This window comes from Ailuropoda melanoleuca, chromosome 16 (assembly GCF_002007445.2).
Source record: "Ailuropoda melanoleuca isolate Jingjing chromosome 16, ASM200744v2, whole genome shotgun sequence".
Lineage (NCBI taxonomy): Eukaryota > Metazoa > Chordata > Mammalia > Carnivora > Ursidae > Ailuropoda > Ailuropoda melanoleuca.
The window spans coordinates 9,859,695-9,881,852 of NC_048233.1; the positions used below are offsets into that span (position 1 = coordinate 9,859,695).

At 36.0% G+C, this 22,158-nt stretch overlaps 1 protein-coding gene across 6 annotated transcripts; it reads right to left on the minus strand.

Annotated features, from left to right (window-relative positions):
* Positions 1-4,276: 4,276 nt before the first annotated feature.
* Positions 4,277-18,916, minus strand: CLEC7A (C-type lectin domain containing 7A). Of its 6 annotated transcripts, none has more exons than XM_002925326.4 (7): positions 18,782-18,916; positions 16,753-16,851; positions 15,413-15,550; positions 13,910-14,061; positions 12,048-12,166; positions 5,119-5,285; positions 4,277-4,336 (listed from the first exon to the last, which is right to left on the minus strand). In XM_002925326.4, exons 1-6 carry the CDS (start codon positions 18,882-18,884, stop codon positions 5,150-5,152), a joined length of 747 nt encoding a protein of 248 aa, XP_002925372.1. In that variant the 5' UTR covers positions 18,885-18,916; the 3' UTR covers positions 4,277-4,336; positions 5,119-5,149. The 6 variants fall into 6 exon arrangements, with proteins under 6 accessions (XP_002925372.1, XP_011230755.1, XP_011230757.1 ...); XM_011232453.3 differs by having other exon boundaries at positions 15,368-15,550; XM_011232455.3 differs by lacking the exon at positions 15,413-15,550.
* Between the last annotated feature and the right edge of the window lie 3,242 nt (positions 18,917-22,158).

Genomic DNA, 22,158 nt, shown 5'->3' on the forward strand with positions numbered 1-22,158 from the left:
ATAGGCAGTAATTTCTCTGACATTGGCCATAACAACGTCTTTCTAAATATGTCTCTTAAAAAGGAGAAAACAAAAATAAACTACTGGGACTATATCAAAATAAAAAACTTCTGCACTGAAAAGGAAACAACCAATAAAACTGAAAAACAACATACTGAATGGGAGAAGATATTTGCAAATGGCATATCCAACAAAAGGTTAGTATCCAAAATATAGAAAGAAATTATACAACTCAACAAAAAACCCCACAAAAATTCCAATTAAAAATTGGGCAGAAGACATTGAATAGACATTTCTCCAAAGACACCCAGATGGCCAACACACACATGAACAGATGCTCAAAATCACTCATCATCAGGGAGATGCAAATCAAAACCACAGTGAGATATCACCTCACGCCTGTCAGAATGGCTAAAATAAAAAGCTCAAGAAACAAGTGTTGGCAAGGATGTGGAGAAAAAGGAGCCTTCTTACGCTGTTGGTGAGAATGCAATCAGTGCAACCACTGTGTAAGACAATATGGAGGTTCCTCAAAAAATTAAAAAATAGAACTATCATGTGATCCAGTGAATTCACTACTAAGTATTTACCTAAAGAATACAAAACAGTAATTCAAAGGGCTACATGCACCCCTATGATTATTGCAGCTTTATTTATAATAGCCAAGATATGGTAAAGCCCAAGTGCCCACCGATAGATGAATAGATGAAGAAGATGTGATGTGATGTGTGTGTCTGTGTGTGTGTATAAAATATAAGAATATTATTCAGCCATTAAAAAAAATGAAATCTCACTAGTTGCAATGACAGGGATAGAGCTAGAGAGTGTAATGCTAAATGAAATAAACCAGAGAAAGACAAATACTATATGACTTCATTCATATGTGGAATTTAAGGTAAAAAACAATGAACAAAGGAAAAAAGAGACAAACCAGAAATAGACTCTTAACTACAGAGAACAAAATGTTATCAGACGGGAGGTAGGTGGGGGGATGGGTGATAAGTGAATGGGATTAAGAGTTCACTTATCTGATGAGCACTGAGTAATATATGGAAGTGTACAATCATTGTTTTGTACATCTGAAACTGATGTAACAGTGTATATTAACTACACTAAATTATTTTTAGAAGTGTTCCCCTGTTGTCAATTCAATGATCTTTCTTCTTACACTATATGAACTCAATAACATTTTATAGCACATTTGGTAGGCCATGATCATGAACAATTACACATTTAACTGCAAGTCAGGACTTTTAGAATTATTGCTAACTACATGTGACTTTACATGTGACTCCAGGAAGCCAGGTAATAATTTTTACTTAAATATCTTAAGCTGAGAAGAAAATGAAAAGACTATTTTAGATAATGTCCAAAAATCCTTCTTGAATCAATAAAATATAACTATTATTTTACCAATACTTTTCTATGTTTTGGTTATTAGCTAAACCAAGCATACCAAATATAAAGAAATGGAGAGGATGCTTGGGTGGGGACAGGCAGGCCCTATGAGGGGTAGATTGGGAAGCACATATTGTAGATTTATTATGTGTCTCAAACTATGTATTGTTCATCAGGTTATTCTAAATAAAACAAACATGAAGAAACCTCTCTTTTGCATCATGCCTTGTAAAAAGTAGTATATAAAAATTATTTGGTTATTTAGATTGGATCGATGTATTAGAAGATGTTACAGGAGATAAGGCAGTAAAAAAACTTGAAGGAAGAAGTAAGTGAAACACATAGGAGAAAGGAGCAGGAAGATCAAATATTAGAAATTGGAATAGCTGGGGCCTGAAAGAATACATTTAGAAGGTGCTAATAATTATGATTCTCATGAAAAGCAAGTAAAACTATTCTCCAAACTTCATTGATTCAAGTAGATCCTTGATACTTTTCACCAAACAACCTATATTAATATTTTTCCCACTTGTCCTCACTTATTTTCTCAACAATGACAAAAATATTTTTTGAACACCTACTTTATTTCAGGTGCTATTCTCAGATTTAGTGCTAGGACTCATCAGTGGAAAACAAAACTCTCTGTCCTTTGGAGCCCGTGTTTTATGGAAGAAGGCAGATAACATAAGAGAAAGACAGTAAGTAAATAATAGAGTATGTTCGACTATAATAAGATCTATGAAAATATGTGGAAGGTAAGGGAGATAAGAATATACAAAGAGGAGAGGTGTCTGGGTGGCTCAGTTGGTTGGGCGATTGACTCTTGATTTCGGCTCGGGTCATGATCTCATGGTTGTGAGATTGAGCCCTGCATCAGGCTCCATGCTCAGGAGGAAGTCTGCTTGAGATTCTCTCTTTCCCCCTCTGCCCCCATCCTCTCTTACTCTAATATAAATAAATAAATAAATAAATAAATAAATAAATAAATAAATAAATGTAGATCTTAAAAAAAAAGAGAGAGAGAGAGAGAATATGCAAAAAGGAGGGTTGATAATTTTAAGTATGGCAGTCAGAGTCAGCCTCATTAAGAAAGTGATATTTGTGCAGAGACTTTAAAGAAGTACGAGAGTAGGTCCTGCAATATCTAGGGTAAGAAACATTCAGGTAAAGAGAACAGAAAGTTCAAAGGCCCTGAGGCGGAAGCATGCCAGTTATTATGAAACAAGAGAGAAACCAGTGTCCTAAATGGAATGAGTGAAGACAAAACCAGATTAGGTCAAAGGAGGAAAGTGGCTCAGACAATTGAAAAGGTCTTTTCTTTTTCATTTCAATTTATCTATATTTATTTTTACTCTGAGGTACATAGGAAGTCAAGGGGATTGTGAGTAGAGGTCTGACATGATTTGTTTTAAATTTAAAAAATCACTATGTTTGAAAAAAGAGCTTAGATGGACAAATGCAGACACTGGGAGATTACTTTGAAAATTACTGCAATAGTTCAGGCCAGAGAAGATGATGGTCCTCTAGCAGGTAAGTGTTTCCTCTAGCATGATCGTTACTCATCTTGAATTTACTCTTTAGACAAGTTCAGCTAGTAGCTATTTACCCTTTTCCGTCTCTTGGAAAAATGTATGTTTCTTGTTCATTCCCATGTACATGTCCATGTAAGCTGTGGTATAAACATGTATTAACAAGTTAGGTATGGTATGCTTGGACAACCTAAAGCATCTTACTCTATACCATCATTTTGTTATCGTCACACTTTTATCTTTAAATCATAAACCACCCATTTAAATAATAAATATTGTTGTTTGCTCTAAGTACAGCTGGACATTCCACATCCGGAATTATTTCTGATGATTATGACTCCTCAAATCATCCACTCCATCCTCGGGACCCAGGAGGAACTGATCAAACCAAAACCAAAGGTAAGACATTGTATCTCTTCAAAATCTCATCTTGTGCCTTAATTTAACTCTCAAATTATCTTTGCCCTTTCCAAATTTCTTTTCATTCCTTGACAACACAAGTTTGTATACTAAAAGGCATTAGGAAACTTCACCAGAAATTGCTATATCTTCTTCTTTTCAATTTTTAAACACTGAAGGTCCCAAATTTATTCTTTAACATAGAACTACTACTATATACTATCTCTTCCCAAGTGCCAAATTCATGATCGTTTTCTGATAGGGAGAGGGCATATTGTGATAATGTTTACTACACACAACATTTGGAGGCCAAAGTTCTTTGATTATAATTTTTTTATTACAATGAAATTCACATAACATAAAATTAATCATTTTAAAGCGAAAAATCCAATGAACTTGATGCAATTTCTCTTCACATGTTAATAACCACGGGAAGGCTGTAACACCCTCTCCAATAATATGGAAGTCCCCTTTGGAAATAAAAACAGCACTGGGGGAAAATGTAAGAGAAAATAAGAGACAAATCATCCTATGAGGAAACGTTCCAATAATACCTTTTAACGGTAATTATTGAAAAATTGCTAAAAACTGCAAAACAGTAATCATAAAAAATAGTAAGACATGTTTTGCCTTCCAGAATGTTAATACCTCAGTGACAGGATTGTTTTTTGTTTTTTTTTTAAGATTTTATTTAATTATTTATTTAGAAAGCATGCATGCACAGGGGGAGGGGCAGTGGGTGGGGGAGAGGAAGAACCCCAGCAGACTCCACGCTGAGCATGGAGCCTGACATGGGGTTCAATCTCAGGATCCTGAGATCATCACCCCAACCAAAATTAAGAATTGGATACTCAGGGCGCCTGGGTAGCACAGTTGTTAAGCGTCTGCCTTCGGCTCAGGGCATGATCCCAGCGTTCTGGGATCAAGCCCCACATCGGGCTCCTCCTCTGGGAGCCTGCTTCTTCCTCTCCCACTCCCCTGCTGTATTCGCTCTCTTGCTGGCTGTCTCTCTGTCAAAATAAATAAATAAAATCTTTAAAAAAAAAAATTTGGATACTCAACCAACTTAGCCACCCAGGCCCCCTGGATTGTTTTGCTTTGTTGTTTTTTTTTTTTTCCTATATTCATTACCAGATCTTTTTTTATTAATAGTATTTAAAAAGGAGAACACTTTCTTATAAGAGCAGTTACGATACTATTCCACATTATACAAGATCTTATTTGTCACAGATGTGGCAGACATATTCTCTGGGCTATTTAACTGAGGGGGGAAAAGAAAGAGATGGAGTTGCTGCTTTTTCATGATTTTTTTTTTATCATAACCATATTGGTGAACAAAATACTAAAATAGCTCTGATTGTAGTGAAGATATTTTTTTCATTTCCTTATTTTGCCTTCCACCTGTCTGATACACTATTAGATATGGAGTAACACATCATGGAAACACATCATGTGTACTCCGGGAGCATTTTTTAAGGACAAAAGCAATTCTAGTAGACCCAAAAATAAAGATCTTCTTGAAACACCAAGGTTTTATAGCTAATTCCATGTTATTATTAAGTCAGTGGTAGAATGAAAATTTAAGTTCAGCTGACCTGAGTCCATTTTTAGGGCTCTATTAACTAGAACCTAATACTGGCCTGCCAATTCAGTTGGTAAGTGCAGAATCATAGCTTCTCCATTTTCATATAAGATTAAAGTTGGCTGAGCTCTCTTGATATTTTCAACAGTTATTTTGACCTTAAATATCTCTCTTTTCTGTTTTGTTTTCTGCCCTTCTTACTTTACATACCTCTCTCTGCTCTTCCACACCAACATCTCCATCATTTTATTGACAACGTCTTCTCACAAATACTGTATGAGGGCATACTACAAAGTTGGTCATAAATTATTGACAGGTGAATCCACACACAATTGTGAGATGAGTTTTCTTGGGCTTCTGTGCTTCTGATTTGAAACCTGTTAAAATATAATGAGGCAATTAAAACAAATGTAAGAAATACTGTCCACTGTCTACATAATGCTAAAATAAATTGGCAAGGATATTGGTAAGGATTTGGTGAGAAGAGTTTCTAAGTGTTTATGTTACTGGAAAAGGAAATTTGAATTTAGATTGCGTTAGTTCTCAAATGGTAACAAAAGAGCCTTCATAATTAAGGCATAAAAATGACAAAAATTTTTTAAGAAAAATACTACTAGTCACATAAAATTAAATAACGTTCCTAACAAATAAGAAAAATCACAGAGTATTCTATAGACAGTTCTTTACTTATCTTTCAACCTCTTACCTAGAAGTATATTTATCAATAAAACAACAGGCTAGTGAAATTATCTTTGTGTATATTTAGTGGGTAGACCAAGCAGAAGAGTTATTATTGAAAAGTATCTAGAACTAAATAAAGAATCATAGGGGCACCTGGGTGTCTCAGTCAGTTAAGCATCTGCCTTCAGCTCAGGTCATGATCCCAGGGTCCTGGGATTGAGTCCTGCATCAGTTCCCCTCCTCAGCAGGGAGTTTGCTTCTCCCTCTCACTCTCCCTCAGTGCTCTCCCTCTCTTTCTCTCTCTCTCAAATAAATAAATAAATAAATAAATAAATAAATAAAACCTTTTAAAAAAATAAATGAAGAATCATAGATATCAAGGCCATTTAAAGGCAAGGAAAATAGCATTATATATTTTGATGCATTCTGAAGACAGAATTTATTACAATAAGTGATAGACAATTATGATAATTATAATGGGTAAGTGGGAGTAGGACCCTGTTCTATTTGCTCTTCAGTATCCTGAAGGAGCAGTGTTAATTAGTCAAGCTTAAAAGGCAACACTGATCTTCACTGTAAAGGCTATGGACTGGTACTCTTCACCGTGTATCTAGCTCTTCTTGGCCCTGGGGCTGGAGGATTGAGAGAATTCTTTTGTAGATATGACTAGGCTAAAAGCATAAAACAACTTTGATTCAGGCCTCAGGGAGAATTCTGACAGATATTCTCCAAAAGTTTTCCTTGATGTTCAAGAGTTTTTTTGGGTGGGGCGCCTGGGTGGCGCAGTCCTTAAGCGTCTGCCTTTGGATCAGGGCGTGATCCCGGCATTATCGAGCCCCACATCAGGCTCCTCTGCTGTGAGCCTGCTTCTCCCTCTCCCACTCCCCCTGCTTGTGTTCCCTCTCTCACTGACTGTCTCTATCTCTGTCAAATAAATAAAATCTTTAAAAAAAAAAAAAAGAGTTTTTTTGGGTATGGACAGAGCTACATTAAGTTACTGTCACCCAGGAAACCAAGGCCTAGTAACATCAAAATGTCAATTTGGGCCCACTCTTGTGATTTTAGAAAGAATCCACTGGTCATATGTTTAAATAGCGAAAGAAAACTCAAGATAAACAAGTGCTATAAAAAAGTAGGACATATATTTTGTCAAAATTGTTAACAAATTCACTATGCTTGGGCTGGTGGAAGTGAAATAGTTAAGTGGTGTTAAAATCAAAATGTGATCTTGCTCAGAAGTTTGTATTATTCACACCCAAATAATGCCTATCAGAAGCAAATAAAAATCCACTCTGCAAATTTCAAATTAATTCTACAAACATTTAAGATGATAATGTTAAGCACACTATCAAAAATAATCAGGCATAAAAAATAAATTATCCAATTAAAAATTGGGCAGGGAGACATGAACGGACATTTCTCCAACGAAGACATCCAGATGGCCAACAGACACATGAAAAGACGTTCAATAACACTCATCATCAGAGAAATGCAAATCAAAACCACAGTGAGGGGGCGCCTGGGTGGGTCAGTCATTAAGTGTCTGCCTTCCGCTCAGGGCGTGATCCTGGCTTGGGATCGAGCCCCACATCAGTCTCCCTCCTGGGAGCCTGCTTCTTCTTCTCCCACTCCCCCTGCTTGTGTTCCCTCTCTCGCTGGCTGTCTCTGTCTGTCAAATAAATAAATAAAACCTAAAACAAACAAACAAACAAACAAAAAACCACAGTGATATATCACCTCACACCTATCAGGTGGCTAAAATCAAAAATTCAAGAAACAAGTGTTGAAGATGTGGGGAAAAAAAGGAACCTTCTTACACTATTGGTGGGAATGTGACTGGTGCAGCCACTGTGGAAAACAGTATGGAGTTCCTCAAAAAATAAGAAATAGAACTACACTAGGATCTAGTAATCACACTACCTGGTATTTAACTAAAGAATATGAAAGCGCTAACTTAAAGAGGTATGTGCACCCCTATGTTTATTGCAGTTTTATTTACAGTAGCCAAATTATGGAAGCAGCCTAAGTGGCCAATGATAGACGAATGGATAAAGAAGAGGGGGTATATATATATACAATGGAATATTATTCAGCTTTAAAAAAAAGAATGAAATCTTACCATTTGCGATGACATGGAGCTAGAGAGTTAATGTAAAGCGAAATGAGTGAATCAGAGAAAGACAAATACGATATGATTTCACTCATATGTGAAATTTAAGGGGAAAAAAACAAATGAACAAAGGAAAAAAGAGACAAAACAAAAAACAGACTCTTAATTATAGAGCACAAACAAATGGTTACCAAAGAGAAGGTGGGTGGGGAAATGGGTGAAATAGGTGATGGGGATTAAAGAGTATATTTATCATGAGGAACATTGAGTAAGCATAGAATTAATGAATCACAATATTGCACATCTGAAACGAATAAAATGCTGTATGTTAATTATACTGGAAGTAAAATTTTAAAAAATAATAACAAAATAATCAGACATATAAGAAAATCAACATGAATGAGATATAGGAGAAAAACATAATAGAAACAGACATACATGAGTATAAGACATTGGAATTATCAAACACAAATGTTATAACAACTATATTCAGCATAATCTAGAAATTAAAAGATAAATTTGAAAATGTTGGAAGAAAGCTAACAATTATAAATAGTGACAGAGTAGATTTGACAAAGAACAAGTTGAAATTATAGAACTGAAAAATTCACTAAACAAAATTAAAAACTTAATGGAGGCTTTTAACACCAGATTAGCCACAGATGAGAAAAAAAACAACAACAGTGAAATGGAATATAGATGAGAAGTAAACGTATAAAGAAAAAAGGATAAAGGATTAAGCAAACAAGACATATAGAATGCTGTGAATGGGTCTATAATGTATATAACTGGAATCCCAGAAGAAGGGAAGAAAGATAGGGTGGAAGCAACATTTGAAGCAAGTTAGCTGAGAATTTTCCAAAGCTGAAAAAAGGCACCAGATTTAAAACATATTACCTTCAAATAGCTAACCTTTCAAAAACAGTAATAAAAAATATGAAAACATTGTAATAATATCTTTGAGTGGCTGAGAGAAACAAACTACACATTTCCAATTTTATACTCAAAGAAAATATTTTTTTAGAAAAGTTGAAATAAAAACAGTTTAGACACAGAGAATTAAACTAAAATTTCCACTCTAAAGCAAATAGCAGAGAGTGTTCTTCAGGTTTGAGGAAAATGGTTCAAGTGGAAGGTAGGAGAGGCAGAAATAAATGAGAAGCAATGCAAACCATAAACACTTGGAAAAATCTAGATGAACTGTATATAAATCTATACATCTACTGTTTTCCAGGGCTAGATTTTTTTACTGAATCTGAGATGCCAACAATTGTGAAAGACTATTTATTTAACTAATACTGTGAAGTAAATTCATCTAAGATGGGAATTTAGTAGAAAACCCTGCAGAAGCTGGAGAACAAAGGATTATTCTGGTGTAGGAACAAATGAAAACTAAAACTACAACCAGAAAAAGAGTAACGGTGAGAAGTGCATGTCTCAATCTTGCCACCAAGTGGAAGATGAGAGGAAAAAATTACATCCCCTGAGAAGTTGAACCATGGGCTGGTAGTTACACAGTTCTTCTATCTGAATCTATAATACCAGTGTATTTAAAAAAAAACAAACAAACAAAACAAGCAGAGTGTTTTAGTAATCTCAGGTTTGTGGTGCCTCTCTTTGACTGGCAGAAGCAAACACTAATCCTTCATGACAGGGCTCAACTTCAGTTCAGACCTACAGTGATTAAAAAAGGCCAGCAGTTGTAAGACAGGTGCAATTGTAGAGATTTAAAATGTGGGAAAAGATGCGAGAGCATTAAAGTACACAAAAATAATAGCATGCAAATTGGAGAGGGAGTACACAGAGTAAAGAAATATTCTAATATATTTTTATATTGCCCAGGAAGAACATTATAAAACAATTAATATTAGACTTTGATGAGTGAAGAATACATGTTGTAATCTTTAGAGCAACTACAAAAAAATTAGTAAGAGTAAATTCTAAATTAAAATAAAAAATGGAATCATAAAATTATTAAACATTTCAAAAAGAGGAAAGACAAAAAAAAAAAAGTAATTTGAATGGGCTGTGCACCTGTACAGTATAAAAATTCTAAATCTATATGTGCCTAATATGGCATCAGTACATCAAAATAGTTACAGAATTGTAAGTAGAATCACAGTGGGAGATTTTAGTATACTTTTCTCAGTAGGGGAAGAAGAAGCAGATAAAAGTCAAAGAACTGCAATCACATGGAGGATGTTCTCTGACCACAATGAAATTAAGCTGAAACCAAAGGCAAAGGGATAATTATAAATACAGAGATATTTATAAATTAAGAAATGAGGGGCGCCTGGGTGGCTCAGTCGTTAAGCGTCTGCCTTAGGCTCAGGGCATGATCCCAGCGTTCTGGGATCGAGCCCCACATCAGGCTCCTCCGCTATGAGCCTGCTTCTTCCTCTCCCACTCCCCTTGCTTGTGTTCCCTCTTTCACTGGCTGTCTCTATCTCTGTCAAATAAATAAATAAAATCTTTAAAATAAAATTTTTTTAAATAAAAATGAATTAAGAAATGAAATGCATTTCTAAGTAACTCATAGGTCAAAGAACAACTCAAAATGGAAATTAGAAAATATTTTGAACTGAATGACAATAAAAATAGTTTAAAATTATAGTCTTAAATGAACATACTTGATGAAAAGAAAGGGGAATTTCAGGAGTCAAACGTTCATACAAGAAATTAGAGAGAGAGGGGTGCCTGGGTGGCACAGCGGTTAAGCGTCTGCCTTCGGCTCAGGGTGTGATCCTGGAGTTGTGGGATCGAGCCCCACATCAGGCTCCTCCGCTATGAGCCTGCTTCTTCCTCTCCCACTCCCCCTGCTTGTGTTCCCTCTCTCGCTGGCTGTCTCTATCTCTGTTGAATAAAAAAAAAAAAACTTTAAAAAAAAAAAAAAAGAAAGAAATTAGAGAGAGAATAGCAAAGTCAACACAAAGAAATTGAATGGAAAAAAGTAATAAAGATGAGAACTGAAATAAATAAAAGATTAAAAAAAAAGGACACAGAGGAAAGAGAGAGAGAATCCACGCCTAAAAGTTCTTTCTTTGAAGAGAGAAATTGAATCGGGAAACACACCCACTGAGAATAATGGGAAAACAAACAAACAAACAAAAAAACAGACACTTGGACATATGTACACACAGTAATAATAGAAACTTAGGAGAATATAATTTCATATTTTTCAGATATGAAAAAGAAAATAAATGACAATTACAATGAGGAAGACTTCAACACTTTGTGATGGTTCATTTTATGTGTTGACTTGACCAGCCACACCCAGCTTCAACATTATTTTTAATTATATCTTGAGGGTGTTTCTGGGTAAAATTAACATTTGAATCAGTAGACACAGGAAAGTAGATTGCCCACCCCAGTGGGGCTGGGTGTCATCCAATCCACTAAAGGCTTAAATAGAACAAAAAGACCTCAGAAGGACTTTGCCTTTTCCTGCCTCACTTTGTGAGCTGAGACATCTCAGTGTAGCTCATCTCCTTCTCCCTGAACACTGGCTTTTATACCATTAGCTCCCCTGTTTCCCAGCCCTTCATACTTGAGTATGCATACTTAAAGTCATGCAGGCCTCCGTAATCATGCGAGCCAATTCCTCACAATAAACCTCCATGTATCAATTATTCCTCATTGTGTGTGGATCAGTCAGGGTTCTTCAGAACCAATAGGAGATCTATACAGATCTTCTTGCCTAAAGAACCCTAGCTACTGATCCACACACAATAAGGGAAAATTTATAATTATGCAAATGAGAAATATGTTAAAAAGTACTTTATAAAGTGTGAAATGTGGTTGCTTTCAAAATTAACAATAGCATGTGTCACACATTTACTAAGTGCAGGACACTGTGCTAAGTGATTTGATTTTTATCTCCTTTCTCTTAAAATCCCAACAGATAGATATTATTTTTATTTTCATTTACAGATGAGGAAAGAGGCGCTCAAGTAGGTTGAGCAACTTAACCAATTTCACACAGGGAGTGGGCCAATCATTGTTTCAAGCTGAGAACTGACTCCAAAGCCTGTGCTCTTCACCACAGTTTTACGGTAACAGGGATGACTCCTAACTGGACTACTTCCAACAGGTGCCAGATGTCATCCTTGTAAGAAAGCTGAGGAACATTTGTGTTGACAGCACTAGATAACCACTCAGCTCCTTTTGACCGTAAAGTTCTTCTCTACCCTCTTTTCTTTTTTTCCTGATTCACTCTTTTTCTCTTTCCTTCACCATTTCTCTTTCTCTCATTCTCATAAATGGCCCACAAATCAGATTTTTAACGGCTTGGCATGCTCTTATCTTTCTGAGAAAGGGTGTGAAGTTTTTTGTCTTTCCAGATACTTACAAGTTAGATGAGAACACTGAGCCATCCTCCCAGAGCCATGGTCCTTCAGTCTGCTGGCGAGAAAGTCCTATCCAGAATGAATTATCGGGTTGAGAAGACATTTGCCTTTCTATAAATTCCTGTAGAAAAGCATAAATACAAATGCATGTCAAAGAGTCACAGAGAGTGAGGCAGAGATGATAAAGATAAAAAGATGGAGAGAGATTCTTAGAGACATTGAGAAAGAGACAACATATTGAATCACCTTGGTGAAGAATGCATGCATATACTGGCATCAACCTAGAGAGGAGTGCCAATTACTGAATGCCACTGAGCGTCTCAAAAAGTATATTTCATTTCTTCGGAGTCATTATTGTTTAATTTTCCAATAAAGAATAGATCCATAATGTCAAAATTATAATGCCTCCATGCAACTGGCCTGACAAGAACCAAGAATGACAGAGCCCCAAGGCAATTTTCATGGACAACAGGCCACTATCTTCTCAAATTGAATATATGAATTTATAGCACTTTTGTCAAGAAATGCTTTGCAGAGTTAGACAAAAATATAAAAATAACTTAATTCCACTTCATGTTTTATGAATAAGTAATTTGAGGCTTAATGACGACATTTGACAAATGACAGGAACATCAAAAAGCCGGACAGACTTCCAGTGTCATTCCCTTTCTTTGCCACAATCTACTTCCTTTCATTTTCATGCAAACTACAACTGCTGGATAAGGCAGGACAGAAACACAAAAGTTGAAAGGAAGTGAAAGTAAATGTAGGAGTCACAGACTGTTTAGATTTATAGTGTAAAGTGTTTCCTGACTATTAATCCCTTCTTATAGACCAACTGAGTTCTACCCTTCATTCATGATGCATTATAACTCCCACTTTTTCTGTAAAACTTTATGTATCCAGGGATCTCTCTTTAAATTCGTATGTCATTGATTGCCAATACCAGATATTTAACTTTTAGCAGCTGTTTCTTTCTTCTTACAAACTATATAAGCATTGAAATAGCAAGGTTACTTTTTAAACCTCTTTGCCTTTCCCAGTATCTTGCAAGGAGTAGATGATTTATAAATGTATATTATTACTGCTATTTTCCTTGATAATAATGATGACAAGGTGGAGAATTTTCTATTTTACTCTATCAAATTTAAGAATTGAAATCCAAACCCACAAAAATGAGTAGTGTCCTAATTGTTATAGTCATGCAAACTTAGAGTGTATTTGAATAGATTTGTTTTAAAGTAAAACACACTGGGTGGTGCAGATGGTTAAGCATCTGCCTCTTGGTTTTGGCTCAGGTCCAGATCTCAAGGTCATGAGATTGAGACCTGCATCAGGCTCTGCACTCAGTGCAGAGTCTTCCTGAGATTAGATCTCTCCCTCTGTCCCCCTCCCCACCTCATGTACACACTCTCTCTGTATATAAAATAAAATAAATAAAATCTTTAAAAAAATAAACTGAAAATATTTATTTTTTGAATTAATTAAAAGCATATTTTACTCACTTAATACATGCTGTTATTATAATTATGGAGACTATTAAATATGACTTTCTCTTAGGGAAAATTTTTTTTAAGATTTTATTTATCTATTTGAGAGAGACAGAGGGAGAGTGTGTTAGAGAGAGAGAGAGAGCACAAACAGGGGGGGATGGGCAGTGGGAGAGGGATAACTCCTCTCTGAGTAGGGAGCCTGATGTGGGGCTCCATCCCAGGACCATGGGATCATGAGCCTAAGGCAGACACTTAACTGACTGAGCCACCCAGGTGCTCTCTCTTAGAGAAAATTACCATTACCTGGAATCTACCTCTATGTTTCTGCTCAATATAGACCACAGGTAATTATAACTGGAGTCTACACTTACCAGTTCTTCTGCACTGTCTATCTTCAGGAGGTTAGAGTGCAGTTGAGAGCATTGTCTTTTACTTCTATTCCAGGAAGCTAATGATGTGCTAAATAGATAACAGCTGTTCTTATGTATGATCCAATTAGGAGGACAAGAGCTGGAAAAAGCTCCTGGAAATGAAAAGTAAATACAATGAGGTTCATAACATACCAATTTGCTCTTTCAGTGCAAACACCATTCATCCCAAGGATACTTAATAATCAATGAATTGCAAGTAATATATTCCATTTTCAGTTCAAATAATAGGGAATGATTTTTATAGAAGAGACCACTTTGAAATCCCTTCATTCATTTAAAATTTAAGAATGAATTAGCTATAAACAATGTTTTAGATAGTCAACCCTCTTTTACTTCTTAACCTGTCTTCTATGCTTTCACCTTTAGTCCAGAACTCCCTTTCTTCATGATAATTCTTAAAATAAATCAACTCAAAATCAATCTTCGAGATATAAAGTAATTTCATGTTAACTTATTTTAAAATTTGAGATCCATTTAAGAATGCAACTTTCCTAATGAGAAACATATAAGAGCAATTATTCACATTATAGAGTATCACTGCTTTGTGTCTTTAGCTCCTTGATACAAATAGTGAGAAGGTGTGGGTCCAGAGATGGAAAATTGAAATCAAAATATTATCATAGTTAATTACGATACAATGAAAAATAAAGGTCAAGTGTATATAAAATTGTAATAAAAGTAATGATATTGTATGATTAAAGAAAAACAAATAAAACCAGAGTTTTCAGGAATGTATCTATTAGGTCTATGTCTTTTGTATATATTTAATTCACATACAATTCTTAATTCTTAGCACATTTTCCCTTCTTTCCTTTTCTCTCCGTTTCTTCCTTTCTGACATCCAGTTTCCTATTCTATCTATGGTACTTTAAAATGTCAATTCTCGAAGGTGGGAGAACACATTTCTTTCCTTTGCATCAAATTATACAATCTCCTACAGAGAGTAGGAGAGTAGTGATCAATCCTGTAGAAAGTGATCAGTTTGGGGGCACCTGGGTGGCTCAGCCATTAAGCCTCTGCCTTTGGCTCAGGTCATGATCCCAGGGTCCTGGAATCGAGCCCCGCATCAGGCTCCCTGCTCTGCAGAAAGCGTGCTTCTCCCTCTCCCACTCCCCTTGCTTGTGTTCCCTCTCTCGCTAGCTCTCTCTGTCAAGTAAATAAATAAAATCTTTAAGAAAAAGAGAACGTGACCAGTTCATTAGTGATTTAAAGAAAAAAATCTAACTTAGAAATGGTTGCCCAAATGCTTGGGATATTTATATCACTTTATTGTATATATGACAGGGGCATATCTTACTGAGATAATACCGATGTGTTCATTCCTTGAATGCATAATCCTTGTATGTAAAAGTACTGTCTTTACCCACCCCACTCCAGGCCTTAGCCCCAGTAACTAACTTTCCTGGATAAAGGGTTCCACTCGTCTTTTAATCCTGCCCTTGCCTGTGGTTGTGGGAGCCTTGGTAGGAGCCACACGGTCTTCTAAAGATGATTGTGTGGGTTGACTGTGGTTCTCTTTATTTCTTGATGGAAAGTTGTCATTCTTCAATGGGTTGCTCCCTGAATTGGATCTCCAAATAGCTTCATATACCAACAACAATTATAGTGACAGAAAAAAAAAAAGTCATTCTACTATATTTGAAATTATAATTCCAAAATCCATATTTTTGTTGGAATACAAAAGGATATATTTTTCATTAATGATAGTTAACACATTGCTAATTGAGAGGTAGAAATAGATGAGAGATAGATAGATAGATGATATATGATAGAATAGATGATAGATAAATAGATGGAAATAAATTATTACTTCCATGAAAGTGTAGTAAAAAGGAGAATAACAAAGCAGATAGAGAAGAAAGAGTATGGAAGAGAAAGCAAGAGGCACATGTAATACCATCAACTGGAGCCATGATAGATTTGAAATAGTAATAAATATTCTTTCTTCTGTTATTTAAAAATGAGAGCTCCTTGAGAAGACTCTGAAGGCAGATAATACTTTATTGACAATAGAACTTGTGAGAAAGAAAATCTAAAGGAATTCATTCACCGGTCACAAAATGTCTATTTAGTAAGTACCTCAGTTAATCCCTGATATTATTCAGAAGAGTTTAGATTAAAGATCAATTTCCTTAAATCATGAGATTCATAAAAATAGTTTATAGTCTTTTTAGAGAATTTATTTCATTAGGAAGATAAACACCATATTATACTTTCTTCTTCACCTCCACTGGTTTCCTTCCTTTAATGTATCTTGGGAATTTCACAGCTTTAAAATCAGCTATTCAAGTAAGACAAAGCAATATAGTTAAGAGTATGCATTTTTTAGGAGTGCCTGAGTGACTTAGTCAGTTAAGCCTCTGACTCCTGATTTCAGCTCAGGTTATGATCTACGGGTCATGAGATAGAGCCCCATGTCAGGCTGTGTGCTGAGTGTGGAGCCTGCTTGAGAATCTCTCCCTCTGCCCCTCCCCCACTTTCACTGGCTCTCTCTCCCTCTCTAAAAAAAAAAAAGAGTGAGTATGCATTTTTTCAGTCAGATTGCCTAAATTTCTAATCATGACCTTACCACTAACTAGTTTATGGCCCTAGAAAATAAAATAAACCTCCCCACCTCTCACTTCTCTTACAAGTAAAATGAGTATTAATAGCACTGATTCAATGGGGTTAATATACCAATTCAATTAGATTATGCATGTCAAGCTCTTTAAAGAGTGCTTGGCACATAATAAATGCTTATCAAATGCCTGTTGTTGTTGTTGTTGTTGATCTCCAATACTCACCCATGGTACCCAGGACCACAGCTATCACCAATATTAACAAGCATAGGATTCCCAAAGTCACAGCAATGGGACGCCAACGAGGAGATGTAGCCCAAGTTACTAGGAAGCCAGAGGGAACAGAAATTAAAATGAAGAAATATGATAAATCTCAGGGCACTTCAGTTATACAGTTCATCAAATTCCAGAAAATTCTAAAGTGAACCATTAATCACTGATACGCAGATAATCGAGTCACCTAGGATTATCTGAATTTTCCCTCACACTTAGCATACCTCTTTAGGTTCTGGAACTATAATTTCAGCACCATGCCCTGATATCTGTACACTCCTAATTTCAGTTTCACACTGATGGGCCTGACATTACCAGAGTTTCTGAAATCCCACTCATTTTTATAGAAGACAGCTTACTTTAGGGGAAATAGCCCTGGTTACTGAGGACAACCTTCTCTTTTCACTTATTTGTTGCATAGTCTTGGGTGAATTACTCCCTCTGTTTATTCATTTCTCTTTGTGGAAAATTGGGGTAATAATACCTCAGAGGATCATTGTGGGAACTAAATGAGCTAACACATAAAAGCACTTACTTTAGAGGCTACTAGCACGTTCAACATAACTCACTGTTTGTCAACAAATACGTAGAAACATACACCTGCCTCCCTACATCTTGCATCATCCAATTTTTCTAGACCTCCTCAACTGGTTGAGCAAGAAAAGAATTGCATAAGTGGTAAAGGGAAAATAATTGTGCAATGTGAGTTTCCATAAAGCAGAAGAGACCAAATTCTCATGTCAAAACTTATGAATAATCTTTCTCTTGATAACAGGAAACTCATTTTATGTTAATACCACTGCACCAAGGATATAGTTCTGTCTTTGAGAAAAAGCATTACAGAGAATTGCCAAATAGGAGAAGCATAGAGGAAACTACATGACTCATTCTATTAAGGGAGAGAGCTTGCAATGCCTTTCTCTATATTTTACTCCTTTTCTATTATATTTAAGACTCCTGTTCTGCAAATGGAATCTTTTCATCTAGCACATATCTTTTCTTTCACTAGTATACAAAAGACTCCCATTTGTTTAAAAAAAAAATCCAGGGGCGCCTGGGTGGCACAGCGGTTAAGCGTCTGCCTTCGGCTCAGGGCGTGATCCTGGTGTTCTGGGATCCGAGCCCCACATCAGGCTCCTCCGCTATGAGCCTGCTTCTTCCTCTCCCACTCCCCCTGCTTGTGTTCCCTCTCTCACTGGGTCTCTATCTCTGTCGAATAAATTTTAAAAATCTTAAAAAATAAATAAATAAATAAAAAATAAAAAAAATAAAAAAAATAAAAAAAAATCCAAATCAATGTCTTACCCCAAAAAACACATTAGATTCATGATTCCAAACCCCAAGACTTAGGAAGTCCCTTTGGCCTTTACCACAAAAATCACAAATTTGTTTTTTCCCTCACCTATTTTCTCTCTTTTCATTCTTCTCTTTCTTATCTCCAACATCCTGATGTTGTTCGTATATATTTAAGTTTCCATGACTTCCATTCTATGATTTACTCTTTTCTACTAAATAATTCTTACATCTTTGCATTTCATCACACTTATATACAGTTTCTTACTGCTGAAGTGTCTATTTCTACAGAACAGAGAAATTCTATTTTCTTTTTTTTTTAAAGATTTTATTTATTCATGAGAGACAGAGAGAGAAAGAGGCAGAGGCAGAGGGAGAAGCAGGCTCCCCGCTGAGCAGGATCCCAGGACCCTAGGATCATGACCTGAGCCAAAGGCAGAAACTTAACTGACTGAGCCACCCAGGTGCCCAAGAAATTGTATTTTCTGCCATTATAATAATTAAATTAAATACTAATAATTAGTCACCAAATGCTCGCAATGAGGAAAGATATTTCAAAATATCTTCAGTGACTTCTGAAAATCTTTTAAAAGGTCTTCAGCCTACAAATCATAAATCTCTCAAATTTTCTCCAAATAAGTGTTTTAGTTGATGAGAACAAGAACATTGAAGCAGAAAGAAAAGATACCTTTCTTTAAGATCACAGGTCTCCCAGTGATGCCTTGAGAGTGGAAGTCTAATTGAGTATAACCATCTTCATCCAAATTTTCTACCTCAGAACGGGATTCCATTGTTCTACTGAGCTCCTGATTGACACAGCATTTGAGAGCTCTTCCCTCTCTTTTCTTAAGACAACTGCCTGTGGACAAAAGAGGATGTATGAGTCAAATCATGTGGGGTAGGCATTTACAGTTTTAACAAGTTGAGCTTAAGTAACTAGTCCAACCAGATATAGCCAAAGGCAGGAAATGAAAACGATGCTGTGGTAAGTTCCCATTTGTACCTTTAGATCCTGTTTCTAAGACTGATGAGTTTTAAGAAAAGCATAAGGCAGCACAATAGATAGATCTTTGTTTCAGACCAAATATAAGAAAAATGAAACATGAATTCATACATCCATTCATTTATTCATGTACTTGCTCATTCACTAAACATGTATCAAATGCTCATCTTTTCAAATGGCAGGAGCAGAGGATATAGGGATAAAAGATACCTGTGAAGAAGCTCATTACCTGATAGAGGAAACCTACAGACAGGTATGTGAAGGATGCCATAAGGAGGCATTGTAACAACAGAGAGGAGAAACAAATTTCTTTAGGATTTGTCAGGGATTGATAATTCAAAGTAGTCATTATTTATTGAACAATAACTCTGAGCTAGGTACTACCTATTGCACATGTTTTCTTATTCAATCTCAATTTTCCAACAAGTCCATACGGTATATATTTATTTTATTTTTTTAAAGATTTTATTTATTTCTATTTTGAAAGAGAGTGAGAGAGATCACAGAGGGAGAGGGAGAAGTAGATTTGCCATTGAGCCTGACGCGGGGCTCAATCCGAGGACCTCAGGATCATGACCTGAGCCAAAGGCAGGAGCTTAACTGACTGAGCCACCTGGTCAGTTTATTTATTCAATTTTCAAAAAAAATGAGATATAGAAATTTTAGTCCCTTAGCCAGTTTTAAGAAGCTAATAAAAATATTGAAGCAAAGAATCAAACCAAAGTGTACTTCTGCTGCAAAATGCATGATCTTTTCATGTACTTATAAGTACATAGTCCCCCCTATATTTGTGGTTTTGCTTTCCATGGTTTCAGTTACCCCCAGGAAACTGTGGTCAGGCAGCAGGTGATTCTCCTGATGTATCATCAGAAGGTCAATAGCAGCCTAACCCTACTTCACAAGGCCTATCTCATAGGTATGTATGCATAGGAAGAAGAAAAAAACAGTGTGTGTGTGTGTGTATATGTGTGTGTGTGTGTGTGTGTGTGTGTGTGTGTGTGTATGCATATATGGTTCAGTACTATCCTTGGGGCAGGCATCCACTGGGGATCTTGGAACATATCCCCCAGAGATAAGAAGAAACTAGTGTGACAGCTATGGAGAATTCTGGGACTGAAATATTATGCAGAATACCCAAATTAATGAGATATGGACAACACTTATCATTACTGGAAACCAGAAAGTACCCAACCCACATACAAGACTATGAAGCAGGCAGAATGAAGGAGACATCTGAAAGGAAGCCAGGCACTCATTAAAGCAGTGAGGACAGATTTCTTTCAGTAATGCTATTACAGTGGAAAAGGGGGACCAGCATGAAGGAACTCAATGTCCCCAAAACAAAATACTAAAGACTTTTTAAAGGTATGCTAAGGGAAAGACACTGAGTGGTATTAAGGGGTGTTAATCCATGTGAAGATTTGTTTGTTGGTGCTTATCTAGGAGAGAAATAAACATCTCCTGTCTTTCTGATGGTGGCAGCCATACATGTTAGAGCAAGATTGTGCTCCCCGCTGAAGTTAGACTCTTACCCTCCCTCAGGGACTGGGAGAGTGAGAGTTATCTCTCTTAATTCCCTGAATGTTTGCACTTCAGAGAGATGGCTCTCAGGTCTTTGAAGAAATAATTTCAAGTGGTAGGTTTACTTTTCAAAGGTCAGAGAAAGGAATTATAATTGCAAGCTTTCTAAGGTAACTGCTATCACCAAGTTTTGACTGGAACAACAGTAAATTTTCCTGGAAGCACTGAGCTTTCTCAGGCAGGCATTTCCAGAGGGGGTGGGTGGGTTCAATATCATCCTAGGGACATTAAAGTGCCAGATGATGTCCAGTCTCTTAGTGCAGAAGTTTGGATGGAGATAGTGTAGCCAAGAGCTCTGTGGTTCTTACTAACACACATCAAAGTGGAAGAGTTCAATGGAGAGTAAATAAGTGAGTTTCTCCCTCTCACTTAGCCTGCCATGAAAGTTCTGCTAACTTTTTGTAGACACATTGCAAAGTAGTCACGTGGATCTTAATCTCAAAGTCCATCAGCCTCCCGGTTCTATAACTCAGTCTTTGGAAAACGGGATTTTTCACAGATTGCATATCTGGTTCAAGGAAGAAAGGTCAGCTTGCTAACAGAACAGTAATGAGGCGAGCACCTCCCAGGCAATCATAAAATGCTGGGTTTTTTCCTGCCAATCCAGGCCCCCCACTGGGAAAATTTTCTAGGAATCTCTTCCTCTAATCACAATCCTACAAAAACAATTGGCTCTCTAAGTTGTCAAAGAGATTTTCAATAAATGTAAACTTTACTTTTTTCTTTTTGTCTGGAATTAAAACAATTGAACAGTGATTATACAAATCACTGACAAAGTAGAAAAAAAATCTCTCAGTATTTCAAGGGGCAGGAGGGGATCGGGGGAACTATCCATGTATTCAGAAAAAATACCCCTGGTTAAACATTAATGTAAGAAACAGGTGAAAACAAACCAATCGATTCAAAACAAACAACAACAAAAACAGCAAACAACAATTATCTAATTCATATTCTCAGGGAAATTAAATTTGATGACAAGTTGCATTCATACAAGTTTATCTTAAAAGGAAAATGAAGAATCTGAGAAGAGTTCTTAAAAATGAAAAACACATTTTATAAACTAAAAATACAATTAATTGTATCAAGAGTCAGATTAAATGTTACATCAATAAAGCAGCACATTCAGAATAGCTGAATCAATCCGGTCATGTTTTCATTTCTACATATATTTAGCTGTTGTCAACAGTAGCGTTTGCTCCCAGAATTAAAGCTTAACAAATAATATCTTTCCTACACAAATATCTGTTTCATTAGGTTTACTAGAATGAGTGTTAAACCAGTAAAAGAAAACACAAGAGAGCCTGAGGCATGTTCAGGGTGACTTTTTGTAAAACTTACACGTAAATAAGTGAATAAAAATAAATAAATAGATACAAATAAATGAATAAACGAATTAAATAGAAAGTAAGATTATTAAAAAACAAATTAGCATTCACTTAAAACTGTAGGAAAAAAATATTGCATCTTCAGGAGATAGCAAC

Excerpts from the sequence above, each read along its gene's own strand:
- CLEC7A (XM_011232453.3), bottom strand. The coding sequence starts at position 18,884 with ATGGAATCCCGTTCTGAGGTAGAAAATTTGGATGAAGATGGTTATACT. Across the intron at positions 16,852-18,781 it reads ACCTGTGATCTTAAAGAAAG|TAACTTGGGCTACATCTCCT; the intron begins GTATCTTTTCTT and ends CTGGCTTCCTAG. Across the intron at positions 5,286-12,047 it reads TCAGTGTTCTCATCTAACTT|GTTTCAAATCAGAAGCACAG; the intron begins GTAAGTATCTGG and ends ATATTTTAACAG.